This window comes from Podarcis erhardii, assembly GCF_964252035.2.
Source record: "Podarcis erhardii genome assembly, chromosome: 14".
NCBI classification, from domain to species: Eukaryota; Metazoa; Chordata; class Lepidosauria; order Squamata; family Lacertidae; genus Podarcis; species Podarcis erhardii.
The window spans coordinates 35866534-35892585 of record NC_138503.1 but is presented as its reverse complement, the minus strand read 5'-3'; the positions used below and the strand labels follow the sequence as shown (position 1 = coordinate 35892585).

Genomic DNA, 26052 nt, shown 5'->3' with positions numbered 1-26052 from the left:
CAACATAATGCATGAAATGTTGCTGCCATCCTTAGGAGCATTGGATGAGAATGTAGTTAGGATGCTGGAAGGAGCATGGGAAGCTAAGAACTGAGTCAGATGCTTGGTCAACCTAGTCTAGTACTATCTAAACTGACTGGCAGCAGCTCTCCAGGATTTCAGACAGCGTTCTCTCCTGGCCTTGCCTGGAGATGTCAGGGATGGAACCAGGGATCTTCTGCATGCAAAGCAGATGTCCTATCACATCCCTGCAATGTCTCCACCAGCTTGGGCTGGTTAATGGCTCTCTCCAACCTATTTAGATTGGGGCTGCATCTCTCCACTGGTCCTATGCACATGGAACAGCAGCACCTGGAGTCATGGATTCCTGGTTTTGACCTGACTCAGCCTTCTGGGCTCTGGGCTTCCGTTTGACGGCTGCTTACGGCTCGGCTCCAACAATTGCACAAACCACAGCTATTCCTTGGGGGGGGGGTGCAGCACATTCAGTTCTTGTGCCGTCCTGGAAAACGGAAAAGTCATCCAACCACAGCGGCTTGATATTTGCATGTGTGGGCCTGGGTAACTATGGAAAAAACTCACCCGTCAAATTCAGCTCTCCAAGGGATCGGCTCAACCTGAAGCTCCCCAGGCGAATATTCTCTCCTCTCGTTCCTCTCCGAGAGCGACTCCCCTCTTATGCAGCCTCCCGTTAAAAAGATAAGCTTTTAAAGTAGCCGATGTGCTGTTTCCTTATGGCTTTCCATGGTGTGATTGACTTATTTAAAAGAGATGGCTTCAAAAGCAAGGCTGGGGAGGGTGTCTGGCCTGGAGAGAGTCCTGAGGGGCCAAGCAGAGAGGATTTATTTCCCCCTCTGTAGCCTGCGAGGGATTTTCACTCAGTTGTACAGCATGTCCTTTGCATGCAGTTGGTTCCAGGTTCAATCTGTCGCATCTCCAGGTAGGGCTGCAAGAGAGCCTCTTGTCCTGAGACCCTGGAGAGCTGCTGCCAGTCAGTGTAGACAATACTGAGCTAGACAGATCCGTATAAAGCAGCTTCTTGTGATTCCTAGGTTCCCCATCCCTACCATACAGAGGTGTTTGCAGTCCACTAACTAAATACAAGAATTTTTTTGCAGACATGGAAAAAGCAAAGTAGAGGCTGGTTTATTGACTGCCAGAAAACACTTACAGGAGGGGGATTGTTTCTGCAAGGTAAACACTGATGCCAGGGAAGCAATCGGGTTCCAGCAAATTCTGAATATGCTAGCTGGGGCTGTTTGCTCAGCCCTGACAAAAAAAAGAGAGTGGCAGCTGTGTTGAAATGAGCTACTTTTAGCCTGCCATACGGATGAGAAAGGGGGAGCTGAATCACAAAACATGCTGTGCTGATTTCAAAGCCCATGTGAGGCCTCAGCCGTCAGGGGGAGCCTTGTCCAAGCTGGCTCAGCCCTCAAAAGATGTAAATGGAAAGGCCTCTCCAAGTATGAACAGAGTATGAACAGAGTGACATCATCTCCCCAAACTTCCAAAATAAGAAGGATTTTCAGAGCAGAAGGAGGTGCAATATCCTGGCAGCTTCCAGGTCCAGCTCTGCACATTTAAGAAACCAACTTTGCTGGTAAAGGTCCTAGGGCTGCAACCAGGAACCACAGGAAAGATCACAGGGACTAGCACCATACGAAGGACTGCAAATTATTAGGGCAAGTATTATGTATCTGCTCAGACATAACACCAATGTTCCCCAACAGTCTTCCCCCTGCTCCCAGTTCTGTCCAAACTCAATTACTGATTTGCATAAAGTATGCCTGTGGAGGAAATGTATGAAAAAATACAGTATATTTTATTACATTTATACCCTTTGCAGCAGCCCCAACACCCTTTCAAGGAGCTAAAGGCAGCAAATTGGAGTCTTTCCCTGCATTTTATCTCCACAACAACCCTGTGAGGCAGAGTTCAGCTGATTATTGGGTCACATACACCCCATATGATTAACATTTAGGATTCATATAGTGCTTTCAAAGGTCAAAAATACTTCACGTTGCGTGCATTATTAGTGTAATCTTTACAATGGCCCTTTAAGATAGACCATTATCATTACGCCCCATACTGGAGGCTAACAAGGACAGAGTAGACCACCTACAGCCAGCTAGTGAATTAATGGCAGCCCATCTTCTCTCTCTGGTTAGGTAAATGTCTGTGGAGGCAATTCACCCAGGGAAGCTCTTTCACACAAACACTTCCCCCCATGTAAAATGGTCCCGTGCAAGGACTGTGGAGCCTCCATGAGGCACAGGATTCCCAAAAGTGAATTAAAGTGAGATAGCTATGGAAATATTGACTCTTCTTCCACCTTAAACACAACCAGAATTCTCTCATTTCTGAGAGTCAACTTGCACGTTGCCTTTGCCTTGGTTTTGTAGATATGTAAGTACAGCTAGAGGAAAACAAACAGAGCATATAGTAGCAACACAGAGATCTTACCCCGAGGCTGTATAAACACGGAAGTTTATTCCATTTCATGACATTTCCCTTACTATTAATTTCCACATTATATCTGAGCTTTCACACAATGTAAAAGCCACTTCTAGAACTAAAGTGGAATACACTTCAAGTTCAGCACTCTTTTCCACATTGTTTGCAAATGTTCTTTTTTCCTTCTTTTTTCTGTAAGCAATTAACATGGAAATGAGCTCTAAGCTTGCATGATATTCCACTATAGTTCCAAAAGTGGCTTTTACAGCTATAATGCTGAAGTTAACAGAAATGGGCAAGTTGGGAAAATGGAATAAACTACTATGTGAATGCAGCCTGGAACAAACCAATATGCTAAAATGAATCCTGCATACAGCTGATGTACAACTACTCCATTTTTCACACTGCCAAACAACACCATTCACTCAAAAATAATCTGTGGGCTCTTCTTGAGTAGTTACGCACCTACTCATCCATACCACCCATCTACTCCCTCTCCATTGACACCAATTGTCCTCCATAATCTGATCAACTTTGAAGTGTGCTGATTGGCTAGGAAGCATTCTGCTCACATGATCCCTGACTAGCTAGGACAGCCCTGCAGCTGACTTGGCCTGAAGCTGCCATTATCCCTGACCATAGGGGCTGGTGACAGCCGTACCCTAAAACATTTGGAGGGCACCAGGCTGCAGAACTTTGAGTATAGGATCATACATCTGACAAATCTTTAATTTAGCATCCAGGAAAAACAATGGCACTCAAGAGGATAGGGTTGCGGGTTGTGTGTGTGACGAATATTCAGAAAAGCAAGTACTTGGGAGAGAAAATCTTTATATGCCCACTACCATGGCTAAAACTGGAGCATATTCATCACAAGTCTGAATTTTGTGTTAGCTGGAACATATCCAGGGCATGTACACCACCACCTTGCACACTGCGGTACAAGGATCTGGGAGACCTGGGTTCAAATCCCTCCTCTGCTATGAAGCTCACTGGGTGACCTTGGGTCAGTCACTGCCTCTCAGCCTAACCTACCTCACAGGGTTGTTGAGGGGGTTCAATGAGGAAGGTGGGAAAACCATGTACTCCACCTTGAGCTCCTTGGAGAAAAAGGTGGGATGTAAATGTCAATCAACCAATCAATAACAGAAGCTGGATATAGAAGTTATGACCTGTGGAAGAGATGGGACATACATCAGTCCCAAGTCCTCCATAGAAAAATAGGAATTCTCCTATTGCACCCCTCCCTTGCTTGCTAGAAACTTAAACATGACTACTACTTTTCTTGCTCGACAAATAATGTGGGAGGGGGGGGAGAGGTTCACTTGACAATGTCTTTGCATACTCATTATTTTATTGTTCTGCTGAAGCTTCTTGTCATCACTCTAACTGCTGGAGAGCTATTATCTGTACTCCATCAAGTTGTCAGTGTTATCTGCATGTTAACCTGAAATCACCACTCGCACAGCGCATTACTAATCACCACTTTCCCAGAGCAGGGCAGAGCTGCAGGGAACCCTTGGACCAATGCAGTGCCTGTTGTCAACATTTATTTTATTTTACATTTATGAGATTTATATACTACCCTTCAACACAAGTTCTCAGGGCGCTTCATAATATAAACATTGCTGTGCCCATAGCAGCGGATGCTTCCAAGAACTCCACTCCCCATAGGTCACCGAAACATGGAAAAAGTGGGGTCGCGGCTCAGTGGTAGAGTATCTGCTTTGCATACAGAAGGCCCCAGCTTCATGTTGGCATCTCCAGGCCAACATGAGCAGCGGTTTCTCAGGGAACTGCTGTGGACACTGAACACGGACCAAGCAAGCCACTGGTGCAATAGAAATAGCCTATCACGTAATGGTCCAATGATGTTTGTGTCCATCCTTTGGAAGGAACCAGGTTTAGGAAAAGCCAGTCAGCTATGGCGGGTCAAGATTGTCTACAGTAGACCATGGGGAGAAGCTATAAGAAAGCTAGGGATGAAGCAACTTTCTAGTCCTCAGGCCTCATGCATTCAGTTGGACTAGTAAAATCCTTTTGTGCATTAGTAACTTTGGTCAGTGACCACATTTCATCCAATCTGCAGCATTGGAAACTGCCTTATACCCAAGTCAGAATATTTGTCCACAGCACAGAATTTTCTAATTTCCAGCAGCAGATCAGGGTCTTAGGCAGGGAGAGAGCTTCCCTCCAGACGGCTGCCTGGCCCTGTTTATTTGGAGATGCTGGGGACTTTCTGGGTGCGAAGCATGTGCTCTGGTGCTGAGTCACACTTTCTGCTTGGGGGGTGTGTTGCAATGTTTTCCCTTCCCCAGTATCCCTGATACTGGTCATGCTGCCCTAAGCAAGCAGGCTGGCCACGTGAGCAACGAGGTCTGCCACATCCATGCAAATGGTATGAAAACAGTGTTAATTATATAAATGCAAAATGTGTAAATGAACTCTTTCCAAAGAGACAATCAGCCCAGAACAAACTGTCCGCCTCTTCTGCAGGGGATTCATCCTTCTTGGATGGCATCGCTACAGCAGCACTGCACCTTCGTTAGGACCCTTTTCCTAATGGGCCAATTTGGCCACTTGTCATTTGCATCTGCTTTGGTGCCAAGGCCATCTTCCTTCTCCTCTGGAATAACACTGAACATGCTTTTGTTGTTCAAAACGATCAAGTCGATCTGAGCCATTTATCAAACAGCTTCTCCTGAGCAGAGGCTCCAACTAGTGTAAGCTGGTCCATTTGGGCAAATAGGACACTGCCCCACCAACCTCAGTCTGCCCTCTGCCAGCCCATACCTGCTCTACCTTCGTAACTTACAACAGGGCCAGCGGGTGGCACTGGGTGTCAGCTTTCCCCTCTGTCCTTATCCTCCAGGATAGGGGCTGGCAGAGGGCAGACTGAGGTTGGTGGGGCAGTGTCCTATTTGTAGGGGCAGGAAGGAGAATGGGGACAAACCCAGAATGGTTGGCTCTCTCTGTCGTTGCCTCTGGCGCCACCTACTGGTAGTCTTCCTGCCTTCTGCCCTACCAGTCCCAACATGTACCAGCCACCACTAACTCCAAACTTTCAGCAGCTTGGGGAACATCAGGTTGAAGCAATGCAGAAGAAAGAGAAATAAGGGGAGGTGGATGCTTGTAACTGCAGCCACTGCTGACCAAGAGGGAAGTCTTAGATCTAACACCAACTAAACTTGCTTGTATAGGACAATTTTCTTGTATAGGACAAGAAATAAGGAGTGCTGGAAATGTAAAGAAAAGGAACTTATGACTTGTAACAAGGTAAAAGTATATTGGGAAACGATATATAATGAGTTAAAGAAAATGTATAAGTCAGGCTTCCTCAACCTCGGCCTTCCAGATGTTTTGAGACTACAATTCCCATCTTCCCTGACCACTGGTCCTGCTAGCTAGTGATCATGCGAGTTGTAGGCCAAAAACATCTGGAGGGCCGAGGTTGAGGAAGCCTTGTATAAGTACTTTGTTAAAAAGCCAGAAGCATTTTTATTGGTTATAGTTGGTGAAGAGATACCAAAGGCCGATCAAAAACTGTTTATGTATGCAACAACTGCAGCAAGAATCCTTTTAGTCCCAAAATGGAAACAACAAGAAATACCAACGAAAGAAGAGTGGCAGATGAAGATGATGGACTTTGCGGAATTGGCAAAGCTGACTGGAAAAATCTGAAACCAACGTGATCAAGCTTTCCAAAAAGACTGGAGTAAATTTATACAATTCTTGAAGGACCATTGTAAGCAACTAACACTAGCAGGGTTATAAGAAGACTTGTAATGATAATTGTTACTACCCTTTTATATTTATTTAAAAATTGTGATATTCTGAATGAGTGAAACGTAAAATAGAAAATGTATAAATGCTATGATATACAAATGAATTTTGAAAACCATGAGGTGGGAAGGAGGGAAGTTGACAAGCTCATATGAGCAAAAGAAATGGATAACGAAGATGTGTTTAAATATTATAAAATAGAAAATTAATAAAAATATTATTTAAAAAGGGAAGTCTTAGAGACTTCTCTGGTGGTCTTTAGTACCAGGCCCAGAATTCTTCCACCCATCACAGAATCATAGTAAGCTGCATTACATACACTAAGCCAGACCACTGGTCCATTTAACTCAGTATTGCCTACACTGACTTGCAGCAGCTCTCCTGGATTTCAGACTGGAGAATGTTCCAGTCCTTCATGGAGGTGCTGAGGACTGAACCTGGGACCTTCTGCATGAAAAGCAGATGCTCTACCACTGAGCCACCGTCCTTTCCCAAGTACCCTAGGAAGCTGCTCTATACCAAGTCAGAACATTGGGTCTGAGTAGAGGCTTACCAAGGATCCAGACATAAGTATTTTCCAACCCTTCATGAACAGATCTAGGATTTTGTATGCAGAACTTCTGCTTTACTACTGAGCTGTGGCCTTTCCCATAACTACTTCTGCCATGTACTCCGGAATGGCACACATTGGGTAAAATCCTTAGTAAACTACATTCCTTGTCTGGAATATAATGAGTTTCTAATCCTTATGAGTGAGTCAAACAAATCCACAACTTGTGAATATATAGATATTAAGATGAAATTTTCAGAAGGCAAAGATGCTTTGCTTTAAGCCTGCCTTCCCAATGGCTAACAAGAGCTGAATAAAGGAAGTTCTATGAAAACATAAAAACATAAGAGCAGCCTTGTCGGATCAGGCCAATGGCCCATCTAGTCCAGCGTCCTGTTCTCACAGTGGCCAAGCAGATGTCTATAGGAGGACCTGAGAGCAACCATATCCTCTCCACTTGCAATTCATAGCAGCTGGTAGTCAAGAGGCATAATGGCTCTGAAGGTGGAGCTAGATAGTCTTATCCACCCTGAATGTGTCTGAACCCCTTTTAAATACATCCAAGTTGATGGCCATCACCGCTTCTTGTGGGAGCAAACTCCATAGATTAACTATGCACTATGCGGGTGGCGCTGTGGGTAAAACCTCAGTGCCTAGGACTTGCTGATCGTAAGGTCGGCGGTTCGAATCCCCACAGCGGGGTGAGCTCCCGTCGTTCGGTCCCAGCTCCTACCCACCTAGCAGTTCGAAAGCACGTCAAAGTGCAAGTAGATAAATAGGTACCGCTTTCTAGCGGGAAGGTAAACGGCGCTTCCGTGTGCGGCACTGGTGCTGGCTCGCCAGTTGCAGCTTCGTCACGCTGGCCACGTGACCCGGAATTGTCTTTGGATGGTGCCGGCTCCCGGCCTCTTGAGTGAGATGAGCGCGCAACCCTAGAGTCGGTCACGACTGGCCCGTACGGGCAGGGGTACCTTTACCTTTACGTGAATAAGTTATTTTCTCTGCCTTGCAAATCTTCCAACAATCAGCTTCACTGGTCATTGTGAGAGTATGTCTGATTTGCAAAATTTATTCCTGCTGCAAAGCTCTTTTATTTTTTGCAAGGATTTTAGGGTTTGTTAAGCACTAAACTTGCATGGCTCTGCCTTCTTGAGTCCTTTGCATTTTGCAGCTGCTAGGAAAGGCAGTGGCGTCTGTGTAATGATCTACGTAGGCAGTTACCAAGGCCTCGTCCCTCCAGGGCAGCCGGGATACATGCAGACTAGCCTTCTTTAATATGCCTGGCCAGGGTGCAAATTGACAGGGGTGAAGAAGATGTCTGCTGTGCTTTCTCCTTTTTTGGATAAAGACAGACCACAGATCTTTCAGTTGTATCTAAATAAATCCTACTCAAAGTAAACCTGTTGCAATTAATAGTCCTAAATTAGCAGTAGCATATTAGTACCATGGTTTCCTTCAAAGAATCCTGGGAGATGTTGTTTGTTAAAGGTATTGAGAGCTGTCAGGAGACTCCTGCTCTCCTCATAGAGCTACAACTTCCCAAACAGTTTAACAGTTGGTATCTGAAAAAGTGTGCATGCACACGAAAGCTCATACCAAGAACTGACTTAGTTGGTCTTTAAGGTGCTACTGGAAGGAATTTGTTTAGTTTAACAGTCAATCAGTCTTCAAAGGGAACTCTGGTTTTTGTAGCTCTGTATTTTTGGTTGAAGCATAATGGGGGGGGAGGGGTGAAAGCAGGTTTGCAGAGTTACGGGCTATTTTTACTTGACCTGTTGGGTGAGCTTTATGCTCACTCAAATTTTGGTGTGTGTTAAATAGTTGACTTTTTCTTTTTTTTTTTTAGTGCTCTGTCGTAGAGATATTATACTGTTTATTATGCACTGCTGTTTTATGGCTGCACTTAAGCTGTTTTTATTTGAACAGCACAGATCATCGAACAATAGAACTGGAGAGTTGGAAGAGATCCATCTTTACCAAGCTAAACATACCCAACTCCCTTCTCTGCACACGTTGCAGCTTGCCAATATCCTTCTTAAACTGTGGTGCCCAGAACTGGACACAGGAGTGCAGGTGGCATCTGACAAAGGCAGAATAGAGCGGTACTATTACTTTCCTTGATCTGGACACTGTTGATGCAGCCTAGAATTGCATTAGCCTTTTTTGCTGCTGCATCACACAGCTGACTCATGTTAAGTTTGTGGTCTACTGGGACTCCTAGATCCTTTGCACATGTACTGCTGTCAAGCCAGATGTTCCTCATCCTACATTTGTGCTCCAGGAAAGACTAGAAACCATACATTTGTCCCTACTGATATTCATTTTGTTAGCTGTCCAATCTATTAAGGTCACTTTGAACCCATGAACCCTGATATCTCTCCCAGTTTGGTGTCATCTTGATTTTGATGCACATCCCTTCTATTCCTTCACCAAAGTCATTTTTAAAGACAACCCCGGACCCAGGACAGAATCCTGCAGCACGACATTTGCCACTTTTTCCTGGGATAACAAGGAACCATTGATGTATCTGAGCACAGATGTAAAATGTAGTATATAAACAAAGCAACTGGGACTACACATTTCCCATCTGAATAAATGGGTCTTTACCACAAGTGCCCACTTGTTAGGGTTTGCTCTTAATTTGTTTTTTTGTATTTGTGTTTTTAATGGTTTTTAATTTATACTGTTGTTGTTTTGTCGTTGTTTTATTAACTGTAATAATAATAATGTAGATTATGTTTGTTATGTGTTTGTGCAAGTGTATACACATACACACACACAAAATCTTTTATAAATACACAAAATCTTTTATAAATACACACACTATGCACAAATGCACACACAAACTCTCTCTCTCTCTCTCTGTGTGTGTGTGTGTGTTCTACATACACACCCATACAGAGAAATTGCAAATGTTAATTATCCAGCCAGAGCAAAGGTGGGTGGCAGGCCCCCAAACCCACCATGTGGGGCAGGGGAGGAAAGCCTTCTGTCTCTCCACAATATCTGCAGCATACCTTTAGTTTCCGCTCCTCCACAGACCTGTGCATGAGGAAGTTTCCATGACGCACGCTACCACGGCAACTAAGGCCTTTCACGTGAGGAGGCAGGAAGCCGCATGATTGACACTCCTCGTGCTGAGCAGGGGAGGCCTCTGTGAAGCGGGCAGCCTGCGCTTCCAGGCCACAGGAAGGGTGTCGTAGGGGCCTGTGGCCTCCTCAAAGGCCCATCTATTCAAACTGCGGGCCACAAAATACACAGCCTGGTGTTTCCCAAAAGATTTCCCCTCCTTAAAACTGCATGGGCTTTGGCATTTCCCTTCCCCCAGAAGTTTCACTCTTCCCACAACAAACTGGTTAGGGCTGGCAAGAAGAAAGGCTGCCCAGAAAGTCAGTGGTTAGGGAACCTGTGGCCCTCTCGGACTCCAGCTCCCATCAGCCCCAGGCAGCAAGGCCAACAGTCAGGGATGATGGGAGTTGTGGTCCAACCATGTCCAGAGAGTCACCCTGCAGTAAGCTTTGTGACCAAGTGAGGATCTAAACACAGGCCTCTCTGGTTCAAAGCCAAAACATTGGCTTCTAGCTTTCATTAGGCATCTAACAGGCCAGCTTGGGCTGCTATTGCAGGTGTTGAGAACCTTTGGCCCTACAGTTGCTGCTGAGGTAAAACTCCTACCACATTGGCCATGCTTGCTAAGCCTGATGGGAGTTGTAGTTCAGCTACATCTGGAGGACCAAAGGTTTCCTGGCCATGACAATTAGATCATTTACTAGTGAACTGCCCATCACCAAGGGCCATTACCCAAGCCTCTGCTATTACCTCAGTGAAGAGTCACATGCGAGAAAGAATGTGCTTTGCCTGCAAAAGAACTCCAACTCCCATGAGTCTCAGATACATATGAGGTGTACCATGTTGTCTACTTTGATGTAGACAGTATTGTGCTAGAAGGATTCTTTGATCTGCCTTGGTTTGAGGTAGCTGCCTTTGTTTCCCCCTGTTTCCAGGCTGTGATCATGCATTCATTATCTTCCCTTGTCCCTTGGTAGCACTTGAGCATGACAAAGAGACAAATCTGAAACTGCCTTTTATTATCAAAACAAAACAAATTCCTTCCAGTAGCACCTTAAAGACCAACTAAGTCAGTTCTTGGTATGAGCTTTCGTGTGCATGCACACTTCTTCAGATACCAAGAAGTGCATGCACACGAAAGCTCATACCAAGAACTGACTTAGTTGGTCTTTAAGGTGCTACTGGAAGGAATTTGTTTTGTTTTGACTATGGCAGACCAACACGGCTACCTATCTGTAACTGCCTTTTATTATATTATACCTCTTCTAAGTTTCACGAGCCTTATTGCCTTTGCCCTCACTTCAACCCAGTGAGGTAGGCTGCTTGTTGTTTTTACAGACAGCAATTTGACATTTTAAGAGTTTTGCCCAAGGTGGAACAAGGAGTCCAGGGTAAATAATGGGACATGAACCAGATTCTCTGAAATCCTGTGCAAGCCAGTGTGGTGTTGTAGTTAGAATATTTCAGAATACAGCAGGAGAATCAGGTTCAAATCCCTACCAGGAGCCTCTTGCCAAATCTCAGCCTACCTCACACAGGGATGTTAGAAGGATAAAATGGGGAAGTGTGAAAAAACCATGCATACTGGACCAAGTTCTTTAGAGGAAGGGTGGGGTGATAAGTAAAGAAATATATTGCTATTCACTGGATCCACACTACAGTCTCCTGAGATCAGGCACTGCTGGGATGTCCCCAAACAGCTCCCCCTTTCCATCACTACAACATTCAGTTCTGTTTTGGAGACATCATAGCAGTTCCAGTTGCTAAGCTCACAGGAGCTGCTTTATATCAAGTTATTTATTCCTAGGCATTAATACACCACCATTTGTCATGTAGTCCCAGGGCAGATTACACACAGTACAACACAATTAAACCATCTTAATGTCTTCCATCCACAAAGCCCTGTGCGAAAAGGTGTGCCCTGAGTCAACATCAAAATGTTGACTACAGCAGCAGGGCACCTGTGGTCCTCCAGATGTTGTTAAACTCCAGCTCCCATCAACTCCAGACAGCATAGTCAATGGCAAGGATGCTGGGAGTTGTAGTCCAATGACATCAAGAAGGCCAAAGCTTCCCCACCCCTGATTTACAGTGACAAGGCCAGAAGCACCTCAGGAGAGCATTCCACAATTTGGAGGCCACCACAGAAAAGGCCCTGTCATGCACTGCTACCCCACAAACTTCACAGGGCCTCCCCTGCAGATCTCAAGTCCTGGGCTGGTTCATATGGGAGGTGGCACTCTTTCAGATATCTGGGGCCTAAGCCATAGGGCTTTGTCTGTCAAGGGAAGCACCTTGAATCGGGCTTGGAGGCACACTGGGAGTAGTCTATCCAAGTCAGGGACAAGGAACCTGTGGTCCTCTGGATTAACTCCCTTCAGCCCCAGTCAGCACAGTAAACAAATAATGAAGGTTGAGGGGTTCAGAAACATTTGAATTTACCCATCCCTATCTAAGCCTGGTTTATCAGTACTAACAACTTAGGATTTTCGCAGGTCAAGATCGAAGGAATTGCATGCCTAGTTCTGTATGCCAGAAGAGGCTTCTGATTTGTGATTCTCAAAAACCAGTCGCAGAGACCAAACCTGCCCTCTCTCTTGGAAAGTGACTGGTTTATAACCAAAGCTGTGTACATTTATGCGGTGATGTCAAAAGTGCTAGTGAGCACTGAGTTCAGTTTCATGAGTTTTCTTGTTTTTTGGAAAAAGAAAAGAAAAAGAAAGGCTGCGAAAGGCCCCTGCCTGAAGCCCTTGAGAGTGGCTGCCAATCAGTGCTGGTAATACTATGCTAGATGGTCTGACTCAGAACAAGGTAGTTTCTTTGTTTCCCGGAGCTGCTTCTAAGTTGTGTCAGAAGTGCCCACGGAGTGACTGAAGAAGATTGCTTATTTAAGCTGCATCTGTCAAAGGGAGCGAATGTGTCACTCTGCATTGACCAAATCGGCTTCTCCAAGAAGCTCATCCAGATTGAGATCCGACCCCTCCACCTCCTCAGAGCGGCAACTTAAATCTAGTTAGCGCAAAAAGATTGTCAGCGTAACCATGGTGCTGGGGCCTTCACCACCACACAGCCCCTGGCCATCTTGAGAAGGAGCAAGTTCTCCTCCTGACTCATCCTGAATGGAAGGCCCATTTTTAGAGAGTTAAAACATTGTAGAAATAGCACCTGTCACATGAAACTGTGCTCTGAAATTAAATAATCCAGTATACTGTGCTGGGTGTTTGTGTGTTATAACAGTCTTCCCCAACATGGCGCTCTCCAGATGTTTTGGACTACAACTCCCATCAGACCCAGCCAGCAGGAGATGATGGGATTTGTAGTCCAAAAACATCTGGAGATGTTTACCAATCTGGGAAAAGCAGAGTCAAGAGTGCCAGGCTGGCGTGCTAAACTAGAATTGGGGAGACGCTGGTTCAAATTAATATTGGTAGTGGTAGTAGCAGCAGCAACACATCATTAAGTTATAGAATTTGCTCTAAAAAGAGGCAGTGATGGCCACCAACTTGGATGGCTTTAAAAGAGGATTAGACAAATTCATGGAGGAGGGTGAGGCTAAACTCCTACTAACCACAATGGCTATGTTCTACCTCCACTGTGAAAAGCAGTAACGCTTCAGACTACCAATTGCTGGAAATGGAAGGAGGGGAGAGCAGATGTTGTGCTCAGGTCCTGCTTGTGGGTTCCCCACTGGGGCATCAGGCTGGTCACTGTAAGACAAGGATGCTGAACTAGATGGGCTACTGGCTTGGTCCAGTTCTTACGTTTGCATAGTAGTATTTGTAAGACATAAAATTAATTCTCTGAACGTCTTGCAAAAATAAAACATAACAACGACACAGTATAAAATTCCCACTCGGCCATGAAGCTCAGGGGGCCAGCCATTTCCAGTTTCGCCTACCTCTGAGGGTTGTTGTGAGGAAGAAAAGGTAAGGAGGACTTTGTGCATTGCCCTGAGCTTACTGAAGGAAGGGTGCACAATATAAATGTAATGAATAAATGAACTTGGCATGCGCAAGCCATCCTTTGCTCTTGCAGCCCTCGAGCAGTGAATCTGCATGCCTGTGCTAGTCCACCTCAGGAGGAAAGCCTGAGGTTATAAGGAGCTGCTGGGAATTGTAGTCCAAAACAGCTGGAGGGCCCCAGTTTGGGGGAAGGCTGTTACCCCTTCAAGCCTGCAGGCTGTGCGATTCTGGGCATGCCAGCTCTGCTTGAGGTGAGAGCAGCCAGTGAACAGTGGGAGTTCTCAGCAGCAGGAAAACCTCTGAAGGCAGCAGGTCCAGCATCCCCAGAACAGGACAATTAACGCCACCCCAGGGAATTTCTCACACCTTCCCCAAAGTGTCAGCATCACACCCATACGACTTCTTCCTCTGTTTACACAGAAAGCCGAGAACTGGTAGTACAAAGAGCTTGTATTGTCCAGGAAAGGTGGTGGGGACTGAGATGCTCCTTCCAAGTCTAGCTGGATCCAAGAGCCAATTCAAAAACTCAAGGAGCTGTTTTTGTCCTGTTTTTTGTCCTCTCCAATAAAAAGGGTGCTGCGTGCAGAAAGTTCAAGCTAGGCTGGGATGGGGTGTGTGTGTGTGGAAACACTCTCACACAACCACTTTGCTTTTTACAAGCAAGGGGACACTGGCGTGGGGATGCTTTGGAAGAAAGAGCCGCCTACATGGGGCTAGTGCAAAAGGTGGCTGCTAGATTGGTAAGCAGGGCAACCCAATGGGATTGCAGGCCACCGGTCCTGAAATTGCTGCCCTGGCTGCCAAGCTAAATTCAAGGTGTTAGTACCAGCGTAGGAAGTCCTAAATCACTTAGGACCCATGTCCCAAAAAGTGTGCCTTCTTTGATACCAACCATCTCAGACTCTACGAATGACAGGTGAGGCCTTGGTGGTGGTGCAGTCACTGGGGGGGAGGCGGTGGCTGCCCAGTCGGCGCTGACCCATGACAGGGCCTTTTCAGTGGTGGTTCCCCACATGCCAAATACCCTCCCTGGTGCAGTGCACCTGTTTCCATTGCCATCGGCTTCCAGGAGGAAGTTAAAAGCCCTCCTGTTTCTGCAAGCATTTGACAGCTGAAGGATAGTTTTTTAATTATGTTTAGAATGTTTTAAACTGCTTTTCGAATGCTCTTTAAAAGCAACCACATTATTATTGATATGTTTGCTGCTCTGGCTCCTTAGGGAGGAAAGGTGGGATATAAACAGGAAAAGGATTAAACAATATGGTACAGTGGTACCTCAGGTTACATACGCTTCAGGTTACATACACTTCAGGTTACAGACTCCGCTAACCCAGAAATAGTGCTTCAGGTTAAGAACTTTGCTTCAGAATGAGAACAGAAATCGGGCTCCAGAGGCACGGCAGCAGCAGGAGGCCCCATTAGCTAAAGTGGCATTTCAGGTTAAGAACAGTTTCAGGTTAAGTATGGACCTCCGGAACGAATTAAGTACTTAACCTGAGGTACCACTGTACATCTGGAGGACCACAGGTTCCCCCACCCTGTAAGGTGCAGTGGTTAGAGCATTGGGCTTGAAACTGGGAAACCAGGCCTCAAATCCCCACTCTGCCATGAAGCTCACTGGGCTAGTCACTACCTCTCAGCCTAACCTACTTCACAAGGTCGTTGTGAGGATAGGATTGGGGAGTGTGTGCCGCCTCGAGCTTTTTAGAGGAAAGATGGAATATAAACGTAATAACAGCAAGATGCATGGCGATTTGCTATGGCTCAGTTGGTTAGATCATAGTGCTGATAACGCCGAGGTTGCAGGTTTGATCCCTGTATAGGACAGCTGCATATCCTTGCATTTCAAGGGGCTGGTTTAGATGATCCTCAGAGTCCCTTCCAACTTTACAATTCTACGATTCTATGTACTTCCAGGATGTCCAGCTCCTCACCCAGAGAGTGTATTGACCAGAGACAGGGCACTGTGGCCCTCCAGATGTTGTTCAACTCCAGTCCTCCCTGACTACCGTCTGGCGTTTAAGGGAGCTGAAGTCCAAGAACATATGGAAGGCCACAGCTTCCCCATCCCTGGTTCTCCACTTTTAAATGCTCTGAGGCGCCCCTCACTGCAAGGAGATCTCGCCCCTCATGCGTGGATGGAGCTCCTAAGCAGGGAAACGTCCTGTGCTCTCCATCTTGCCCTGCTCCCTGGTGTTCATGCAGACACTAGGGTGCGGCACCCAGGAGCGTGCTGTGTCAGGAGCAGGGTGGTAGGCGCAGCTTCACACACACGCATCAACACACGCGCAACAAAGAGTTCTGAACTCCAGTCATTGCAAAGCAAGTGGATATTCAACAGGCTGGTCCCAGGGCTTAGTTTCAAACCACCTGAGGATATGTATAGGATATGCATAGAAGCCCCATGGCTGTCAACACAGGGCCAGTGGGTGCACGTGTGCCCACAGAGGCCTTTCTGGTGCCCAAAGGGTACATCTCATTCTACAAGCCTAAGTGTGTGTGTGTGTGTGAGAGAGAGAGAGAGAGAGAGAACGGAATATTAACTTTTGCAGCTACGCTCTTCAGAAAGACCACCCCCTCCTCCAATGATGCTTAGGGGGAGGAGAAGTTGAAGAAATTGTTAAAAAGTTAACTGTTGAGGGGAGAGAGCGAGTATATGCAATTCTGGCGAGAGTGTGTGGTTGTGGTGTGTGTGTGTGTGTGTGTGTGTGTGTGTGTAGCCCACAACCAATGTGTCTGTTTTTGCAAATGTGCCCCAGGGTCCCGACCCCCTGCCCAAAGTCAAACCTCTGCTCCAGCCCCCGCCTTGTTCTCTGCTATACTTCTCTCGGGGAATCTGGTAGGAAGAGATCTCTCCAGCCTTTTTCTTCTCCAATTATATTGTTACCTGTGTGTACACACACACACACACACACACACACACACACACACTGCTCATCTCTGATCTTTCCTCAGTAAAATGCATCCTCTCTCCACCACTCTGCCAGGAGTTCTCTGGAAGTAAAAGGGAAATGGGCTGCACCTGAGCCTGCTCTACACAGCAGGGGGTGAATAACCCATTCTCCCCACCCCCACCCCCCGTGCCCAAAAAAGAGGGATCCCTGGCTCCGGACAAGGCTCAGAGGCCACTTTGCTAAATGGCAGCAAACACCCAACTGCAACCAGCCTGTCCTTCCCTGTGCTATTGCAGGCTGATCACGGCATCTGCCTGACGCTTACCTCTTCGGTGGTGAGGGGCATGCAGATCCGATACTCTTTCACCAGCATGCTGCCTGCCGTCTCTCTGGGCACCGGGCTGGGTGGACCCTCGTGGCACGGCACACTCCAGTGGAAACGGGGGCTCTTCACCAGCCAAGTGGCCCCTGAGGATCCCTTGGGGAAGGATGCATCCTGCAGCCGAGAAGAGACGTGTTAGAGTGGAGTAAAGCACCGACTCTGGGAATTTGCTTGGCTGGGCAGTCTTGAGAAGCAATTGGCTCCCTCCTTCACTCAGATCCAAAGCTCTACTTCTTTATATCTCTCCCCCCCCCCTTGCTACAGGCACAGCTCTGCCTGTGACTTCATAATCGGTTGTCATGGTAGCTGTTGTGAGGTCACCAGACTCCTCAGCCAAAAGAGCTGTAGAAGCCAGACCATGGGAAGTAAGGAGGAGGCAGGAGGTGGAGGGGTTAGGTCACATCAGGGCTCCTTCGCTGCTGGAACCATCCCACTACCCAACCACCCCAAATCTTCTCACGTTATTTTAGGATATGTCGTGTTTAAAAAACCTCACCCAGTCAGCAAGCTTACTCAAAAGGTCAGGCGTAACGGGTATGTGGGGGGGGGGAGATAGAAAGACTCCAATGTATACTGGTACTAGCCGTAACCACGGCCCACTCTGCCATGCCCAGGGTTATAATTCATGCCCCACATTCTCTTTTTAATGCCAGGGTTCAGGCTGCTCCTGTGAGGCGGGAAGTAAGAAGGATAGCCCTCTGATCATGTGCAGAGTGCCTTTATCCCCTCAAAAAATGATTACAGTGCAGATCTTGCAGCTTCCAAGCAGCACACAAGTCTTGGCCACCTGTTTAGACAACAAATTAGCCACCTCTTTGGGGAAGAAGTCTCCTCGTGGGGGGCAAAGCTGGCTGCCATCTGGCACCATAGTCCCAGCCACTTTTCACCACGAGCTCTGCCCCAATGCAATGTGCTAGAGTCCCTGACTAGTATTATTCCAAAGATGCTCAGTGGGGCACTGTGATAAGAGGATGTTGGACTTATGAAAGCCTCTACTCCCACATAAGTACCACAATATATGTGACACAGGTGATCCACCATTAAGATTTCCAAGGATTTTAATTTTCCCTTTAGAAATCCAAGCAGGATGGAGTTGCCTACATTCTCCTCTCTGCAAGCCAGCGAGGCTATCTGCCATGTCCCCTGCCTTGGGGTCCCAATGTGGGCCTGAGGAGCTCTGATTCAGATGATACGCTCAAGGAGGAGTCCTTGTACCCTCCTCTATGCTGCCCTGGCCTGAGGAGCTGGCTCTTCCATCACCATTTGAAAGCAATTCCTCTGCAGGTCCATGTGCCCACAACCACACAGAAGCCACGTGACGACAGAAAAGGCTACTGGCCCCTTTACATATTGCAGAGCAGCCCTTTCAAAGGAAGGAGTTGCTGGGAGATCAAGTCCTGTCAGCCTTTCCAAGGCTTCAAGTGACTCTCAAGTCATTGCTGAGACAACATCTTCTCAAGCTCAGCTAGCAGGGCCCACTGGGAACTATCCAGGGTCCTGATATGTCCTTGCCACACCACCGGAAGAAGTTCTAGTGTTCAATGGTTTTTCCCAAACAGGGCTCTAACAGCACCTGGGGCAGCCAGAAGAGGCATGGAAAGAGATGATGATGATTAGGCAAAAATTGCTGCTCTGGTCAAGTTTAAAGCATATAGAATCATAGAATTGTATAAAAAAGTTAACAGAGATAAGGGGAAGGATTTGCTGAATTAGAAGTAGAGATTGGAATACAGGAAGGGGAGATATGAGGAGGTCGGGAAAGTAAGGCCTATGAACATAAGGGACTGAAATTATACTTGTTATTGTATGTGGTTTGTATGTTTGGTATGTATTTTTTCTTTTTCTTTTTCCTTTGTTCTTTTTATTTTAGATAACTTTCTGAAAACTTTAATAAATATTTTATATATATAAAAAATAGAATCATAGAATTGTAGAGTCCAACCCCCTGCAATTCAGAAATATGCAGTTCTCCCATACAGGAATCGAACCTGCAACCTTGGCATTATCAGCACCACGCTCTGACCAACTGAGCTACCCTGACCGATCATGAACACAAGTTGCTTTAGAGCAGGGATGGGGGCAAGCCTTGGATCTCCAGATGCTGCTGGACTACAGCTCCCATCCTCGCTGACTGTTGGTCATGATGCCTGACGGGAGATGGAGGCCTCCAACTTCTGGAGAGCCACAGGCTTTCCATTCCTGATTCAAAAAACAACAACAAGGGGATCTGATTCTGGGTCTGAAGATGTCGTCGGCACCACCTACCCCCTGAGCCACCTCCAGGCTGGGAAAATTTGAACCATGGTCCTGCCAGGTGTCATCCGGCACACTCTCCCAGCCTTCAGGAACCTGGTGTTCTTCAGATGTTTTGGACAATTCTCATCAGCTGCTGCTGAGCTGGGGATAACAGGAGCTCTAGTTCAAAACAGCTGGAAGGCCCGCGATTGACAAGGCCTGTGCTAACCTATACTGTCCTTCAGCCACATGGACGACTACAAATACAATACTCTCATCCTATCACATTTCAGGTGCCACCCATCAAGCAATCTACTGTAGAAAAAGCTTTCTGACAGAGTTGTTTGACAGTGGAAAGGTCTCCTTGGGGAGGTGGTGGACTCTCCTTCCTTGGAGGTTTTTAGGCAGAAGTTGGATGGCCATCTGTCAGGGGTGTTTTAGCTGAGATTCCTGCATTGCAGGGCGTTGAACTAGATGACCTCCTTTCTGACTCTACAATTCTATGATTCTAGGTGCCAGCATGTCAAACCAGCCCTGTTAGGTAGGATTCCTTCTTCAGGAAGTCAACATAGGATATCCATAAAACTTGCAAGCAAATCACAAGGGCAGGGGAAAGGAAGGGCTTCTTCAGACAGCAGAGTTAAGCTGTCAAATTCACTCCCACATGAGGCAGTGATGGTCGCCAACTTGGAAGACTTTAAAAGAGACCTAGACAAATTTGTGGAGGAAGCTATCAATGGCTAGTAACCCTGACGGCTGAATGTTCTCCTTCCACTGTAGGGGGCAGCATGCCTCTGAATAGCACTTGCTGGGAATCCTGGGTGTGTACTGTTGCCCTTTGGTCCTGTTTGCAGACTTCACCATTGGGGCATCTGGTTGCTGCTTGTGAGAACTGGACTAGATGGGCCTTTGGCTTGACCCAGCAGGTCTTTTCTTGGGCTTGGCTTACATTTGTCACCGATCCTGGCGGCGAGCCTTCCAAGCACAGCACAGTGCTTCGCATTAAGGGCATGCAAAGCGCTTGGCTTTATTTCAGAAACCAGCTTCTCCAGCTGTCCTCTCAAATCCCTCCCCCAACAACCCTGAAAGGTAGGACCAGTTGTGGAAGCAAGTACTTGCCTAAGGCTATGCGTCACAGCTCAATCCTGAATGCTTCTGAAATGCTAATGTTCTGCCGGGTGAATTGCACAACGCATGCCCTGAATAGAAAGGCTCCCTTGAGCAAGCCTACCCACAATGGAAGTCTATTTCCCAGTGGGAAGATGTGGCTGTTTTGAGATCCTTGCACCCTTCTGTTATTCAGCAGCATCCCTTGCAGATGCGATCTGCTGCAAGCTTGTTGCATTGCTGGCTATGGGGCCTCATTTGAGAGCCACTGTGTGTATTTGCCTTGTATGCAAATAATGAAAAGCTCGTGGAGATGTCTCTCTCTCTCCCGCCTCTTCAGAGAATCCAAGCGCTAATGAACAGACACCACACTTGGTCTTCGCCCAAAGGGCAACTTATTTATAACGTGGCTGCTAATCCGCTGTCAATATGCTTCTGATGATAATACATCTATTCTTAATGGTTAACAACCAGCTGCCCAAGTTAAGACGAAGACAAACAGGAATTTTGCTTAGTGACGGAGGGAAAGAGGAGCTCACCCAGTTCTGGAATACATCACCTAATTTTTATGGTGGGGGGAGGTTTGAAAATATGGAGCATGGATATGCAATTCTTCTTCATCATCATCATCATCAATATCATCATTGTATCCCGCCCATCTGACTGGGTTGCCCCAGCCACTAGCTATAGATAGTCTGGAAAGGATTTAAAAGGTTCTCAGAGGATGGATCTATTAATCCAGAGGTGGGAAAACTCAGGCCTGAGGGGGAAATGTGGCCCTCTGGGCCTCTTCACTTGGCCCCCAGAACCATCCCCAAGCCTCACTGGCTCTGCTTTGCACCCATCTTGAGTGTTTTTGCCTGGCTAGAATTTGTCCTCACACAGATTATGCTTCTTCCCTGCCTGGATGGATAGAGTGTCCATGTTCAGAAGCTGTGAATGCTGATGATGGATGTGGGGCAGACAGCAGGAGGGAACTGTTGGTCCATGTTATCTGGAGGACCGCTCCAGGGAATATGATGCTAGGCATAGGATACCAAGCGCTGCTTTTGTGCAACATACTTTGCATTTGAGAAAATCAGTCCCCAGGTATAAAATGCATTTAGATAATGGGCCAGTTCTAAAATGTGATGGTGTGTATAAATCAGAGCTCTCGTTCATTGGCTGAGAGACAGCCCAATGAAAACCCTCCAGTCTGAATCTCATCTTGAGGCAACCCTGACTTTCTCAGCCTCAGCTTTTCCATCTGCAGTGTGGACATAACAACACCGACCTACTCTACGGTGCTGTTGTAGGTTATGCAGCAAGAAAGCAAGGAAGCACTTAGAAAGCAACATGTTGTGAGCATGTGTGGGTGGGGGCCCCAATCCTTTTTTTGGCCTTTTGTAGAGTATCTTGTGGTTGGCAGGGGAAGAGGGAGCAGAAGCTGCAGCCAAGAGGAAAAAAAATGCACCATGGCCCAGCAGATGTCAGATTGGGACAGATTCACTCATGCTGGAGTTGCTCTCTAGTCCAGCATCCTGCCTCGTAGTCATAGACCTGGAGCCTCCTCCTGCTCCATTAATATGCCTAACTTTGAAAGCCATCTCAGCTGCCAGCCACCACTGCATCTTGTGGCAGTGAGTTCCATGTCTGAACATACAAATAGCAGAGAGCCCCGGTTCAGGGTTGGGCTCAATGCCAGCCTGAAGATCTGTCAAAACTAGCATCCTGCTTCCCACAGGCAGAGGGTCTTCTCGGGGGTGGCGCCTGCCCTGTGGAATGCCCTCCCACCAGATGTCAAGGAAATAAACAACTATCTGACTTTTAGAAGACGTCTGAAGGCAGCCCTGTCTAGGGAAGTTTTTAATGTTTGATCTTTTGTTGTGTTTTTAATAGCCTGTTGGAAGCTGCCCAGAGTGGCTGGGGAGGCCCGGCCAGATGGGCAGGGTATAAGTAATAAATTATTATTATTATTATTATTATTATTATTGTTATTGTTATTATTTTTTAATTTTTATTATTACAATATCTCCCTAGGGAGCCTCCAAAGAGATTCTGATAGCTAAACCTAAGGGCACAGGAGCCAACTTCTATTTGAGGGAGCTGTCCCCCAACTTGATGGGCATTGCTATTCAAATGGTACGCATGCACTGCATCATGTGATCGATTACCTGCTTACCTGCTCCTCTCTACAATATTTTATTCAAATTGGCACACCTGCCTAAGAGCCTTGGGGTCAAACTATGTGTTACATGAATTGTGTGGCTAGCAGCAAAAATTAAAAAATCCCAGGCAGGGCGGTGGTGGTTTTCCAGGATCACAGCAAAAATCATCTCACTGCAGTGAACCTTTGAATGAAACCTCCCAGAAGTCCCAAATTCAAACACAGAGTGGAGGAATCTGCAAATTCAGAGCCGTTCCGTTAAGTAGCCAGATGGCTCTCTTTATGCTGCTCTTGTTTTTAATAAAAGAACGGTCCCTTACAACACACACACACACACACACACACACACACAGAATAATCTCATTTCTAGTTCTTGAATTTCTAAAACAGGAGTTGCCAAGCTACAAATCTGTGACCTCAAAAATCCTTGTCCCCGAATTCCAGATCTGATTGGACTGTTTATGTTTACTGTGGGGCTGTAGCTACAAGTTGCAGGCAAATATAGCAGGAGCAGAGAGAGAAAGATCGTGTGGTGGTTTTTTGTTTTTTAAACAAGAAAAGCTCTTCAAGAGGGAGGAGAGCAGTTAACCCTTTCCCTGCTGCCCATTTTTGCAATCCAGATGCACAGCGACTTCCCCTTTGCTGAGGCTCAAAATTAAGCCCTTGATTTGGAAAGGGCTGCTAGAGGAGATGGAGAGAGGGGTATAGGATGGAGAGATCACAATGAGGGAGAGACAGTGAAGCCTCCTATCACCACCAGGAACAACTTTTCTTAACCACACACACACACCCCACTGCAGAAATGGTCTGGCTAGGTCCTTAGTTGGAATGCTGTACAAAGGCTTCATATGCCCCACAGCAAAATCTGACCATGCAACAGGTTGTCAAGTGAAGCCAGATGGCAAATGAACCTCTTTCAAACCTTCAAACTCTCCCAATTCCACACGCAAGAGTCTCATTCTGTAGGAAAAGGGCGTCAACCCAGGAAAAACGTGCTCAGTTGCAGGCTCAGCCCTTAACATGTTAGCAGCAACTGATCCTGTGCATCTTCACTCGACATTTATGCCCCGTGGAGTTCAAAGTGGGGTTCACGATGCTGCCGCAACCTTAAAGCAAATACAAGTTGTGGGGCAGAGATGCCTTGGTGCATGCGCAAAGAGCGTTTCGTACCCCGAGCCCAGCAGCTGGCCCCTTCAAATAGAGGGGGGTTGGGGGTGGTCGTGGGAACCTTCCAGATTGCGGGCGAAGAGAAATTGCAGCCCATCTCCTTTCGCGCAGGAAGGACTCAGCCTCGTTGCTGCGGCTTCTCCCCTCCTTCCCTCCCTCCTTCCCTGCTCCGGACCAGTTCTCACCTGCCCGACGGCTGCCAGCAAACAATGGCTAACTGGGGCGTGGAAGGCAGGAAAGAGAGAGGGAGAGGGAGCCGGAGGTGGCGCCGCCGCCGCCGCCACGCCCGGCTCGCCTCGGTGTTTCCACGGGCCCCGCAGGCAGGCAGCCTGGGCGCGCCTCGCCTCTCGCAGGGGGTCGGTTGGCCACGCGGGGAACACCCGGAGGATGGAAAGACTCTCACCGAGAGGAGGCGGAGGGGTGCCCGGCAAAGACCCCGCGCGGCCACGTGCTTCGCCACCTACCCCGGGGTTGCCCAGACGGGGAGGAGTTTGACGGGGAAGGGCCAGGCAGCCCTCCTCGTTTCTCTTCCGCGGGCGATTTTCCTCCTCCGCCCGGATCCTGGCCGATCTCCCCCAGCCACAGCCCCTCCTCGCTTTCCTCCCGCGCTCGCCTTGCCGGTGCGCGCCCTCTAGGCTTCCTCCCAAGAGCGCTTCTGGGAAGGCAGCCTTTCCAAGAATCGCTCTTCCTCGCCTCGCCCTCCCTCCTCCCGTCCCCTCGGCAATCGCGGCTCTTTTTCTTGGTTGCTCATCGCGCTTTTTCACCAGCCCGGGACCCCCCAGCCCCACATCCAGCCAACCTTTCCCCACCTTCCTCCAGGTCCCCCCCACCCCGTGTGCATCCGTGCCCTCTCCAAATTCTCGCCTCTTCGCTTGCGCAATCCGTCCCCGCTCCGTCTAGGGGACCCGCTTTGCGTTGCCTCCCTGGAACGCAGCCCCGCCACCACCAATGAAAAGGAACCATGTCCCGGGAGAAAATCCCTTCCTGGGGTTTCCTGAATCGTCCCAGTGCCCAATCTTCCACACCCACCCATTCCCCGCTCACCCGGACGCGGGTCGCCCAGCTGAGCCGGCTTCTTCACGACCAACCAGTTCCCCTTCCTCCCGGGCGATCCTCCCTCGCAGCAGTCGCACGTGCCTGTGGCTGCGGGCCCAGAGAGTTGCCCGCTGCCGTAGGAGGAACGGGGAGAGGGGAGAGCGATGCGCTCCTGCACCTTCGAGAGCGCCGCTTTTGCACAGCCCTTTTCCGAAGCCGGCCGCCGTCCAGCCCAGTCCTCTTGGGTAGCCGCCGCCGCCTCCTCCGACGACCCCTAGGGGAGAGAATCCGGCGTCGCACCTCACTCTCCTGAGCCGCCCCCTTCCTGGAGCGGGTGGGCGGCTGGGAAGAGCCTGGAGCATCGGAGGAGGAGGAGGAAATACTTCGGCTTTGTGGCCGAGGGGGTGAGAAAAAGTAAAGCGAGGGGGGGTCTCACGGCAGCCAGGAGGGACTCACTGACTTTCCACTTCCTCCTGGGATGGGGTTTGCCAGCCTCGCGGTCACTATAGTTGCATCGCAGGAAGAAATTCAACCGGTGGCGTTTTGGTGCTCCGTCGGTGCAGCTTTGCGCAATACCACCTTGGGAAGGGAAGCTGCGTTATAAGAGCCAAAGAAGAGCCCCGCAGGATCAGGGCCAACCCGATGTCCGTGGGAAGCCCACAAAGAGGAACTGAGTTCAGTCAGCAGCTGGTATTCAGGACATTTAGCCTTCATGGCTAGTAGCCACTGCTTTTCTATAAATCCGTCAACAAGGCATCCAAGTTGGTGGCCATCGCTTCCTCTATGGGAAGGTAGTGAAATCCACAGTAGACCTAGGCTCTTTGGCTGAGGTTAGCAAAAGAACAGAGTAAGAGCCCGGTTGCTAAATCAGGCCAGCGGTGGCCCACCTCATCCAGCATCTTGTTGCCACAGTGCCAGCCAGATGCCGCAATGGGGAGCCCCTAAGCAGGACCTGAGGGCAACACCCCTCTCCCCATTTCTGAGTACAAGCAACTGTCCTTCAGAAGCAGCCAGCCTCTGTCAGTAAAGGTGGAACTCCATCAAAATTTGGAGCTAGACATCTTGGGGTGCATCCCTTGTATGCACCCCCAATATATATTTAATAGGTATAAGTTGTTTAAAATTGGAAGTATTCATTTTTTCCGTTTTGTTTTAAGAAGTAGAAGTAAAGCCCTCAATTTAAGAGCAGTGAAAATACTCAGCGTTTTAGACTTGTGGGCTGCCAGTTTTTGTTTTTTGCAGGAACCGTGCTTCTTGACAGTTAAATG

At 47.8% G+C, this 26052-nt stretch overlaps 1 protein-coding gene across 1 annotated transcript in view; it reads right to left on the bottom strand.

The window, feature by feature from the left end:
• The window catches only part of LOC309329355 (cytoplasmic phosphatidylinositol transfer protein 1-like), a 50830-nt gene extending 25740 nt beyond the window's left edge, over positions 1–25090 (bottom strand). The window contains exons 1-2 of the mRNA XM_081840174.1: positions 24794–25090; positions 17038–17208 (exon numbers count right to left, since the gene is read on the bottom strand). Coding sequence (XP_081696300.1) covers positions 17038–17085 — 48 coding nt within the window. The 5' untranslated portion in view covers positions 17086–17208; positions 24794–25090. The remainder of the gene's footprint in view (positions 1–17037; positions 17209–24793) is intronic.
• Positions 25091–26052: the final 962 nt, after the last annotated feature.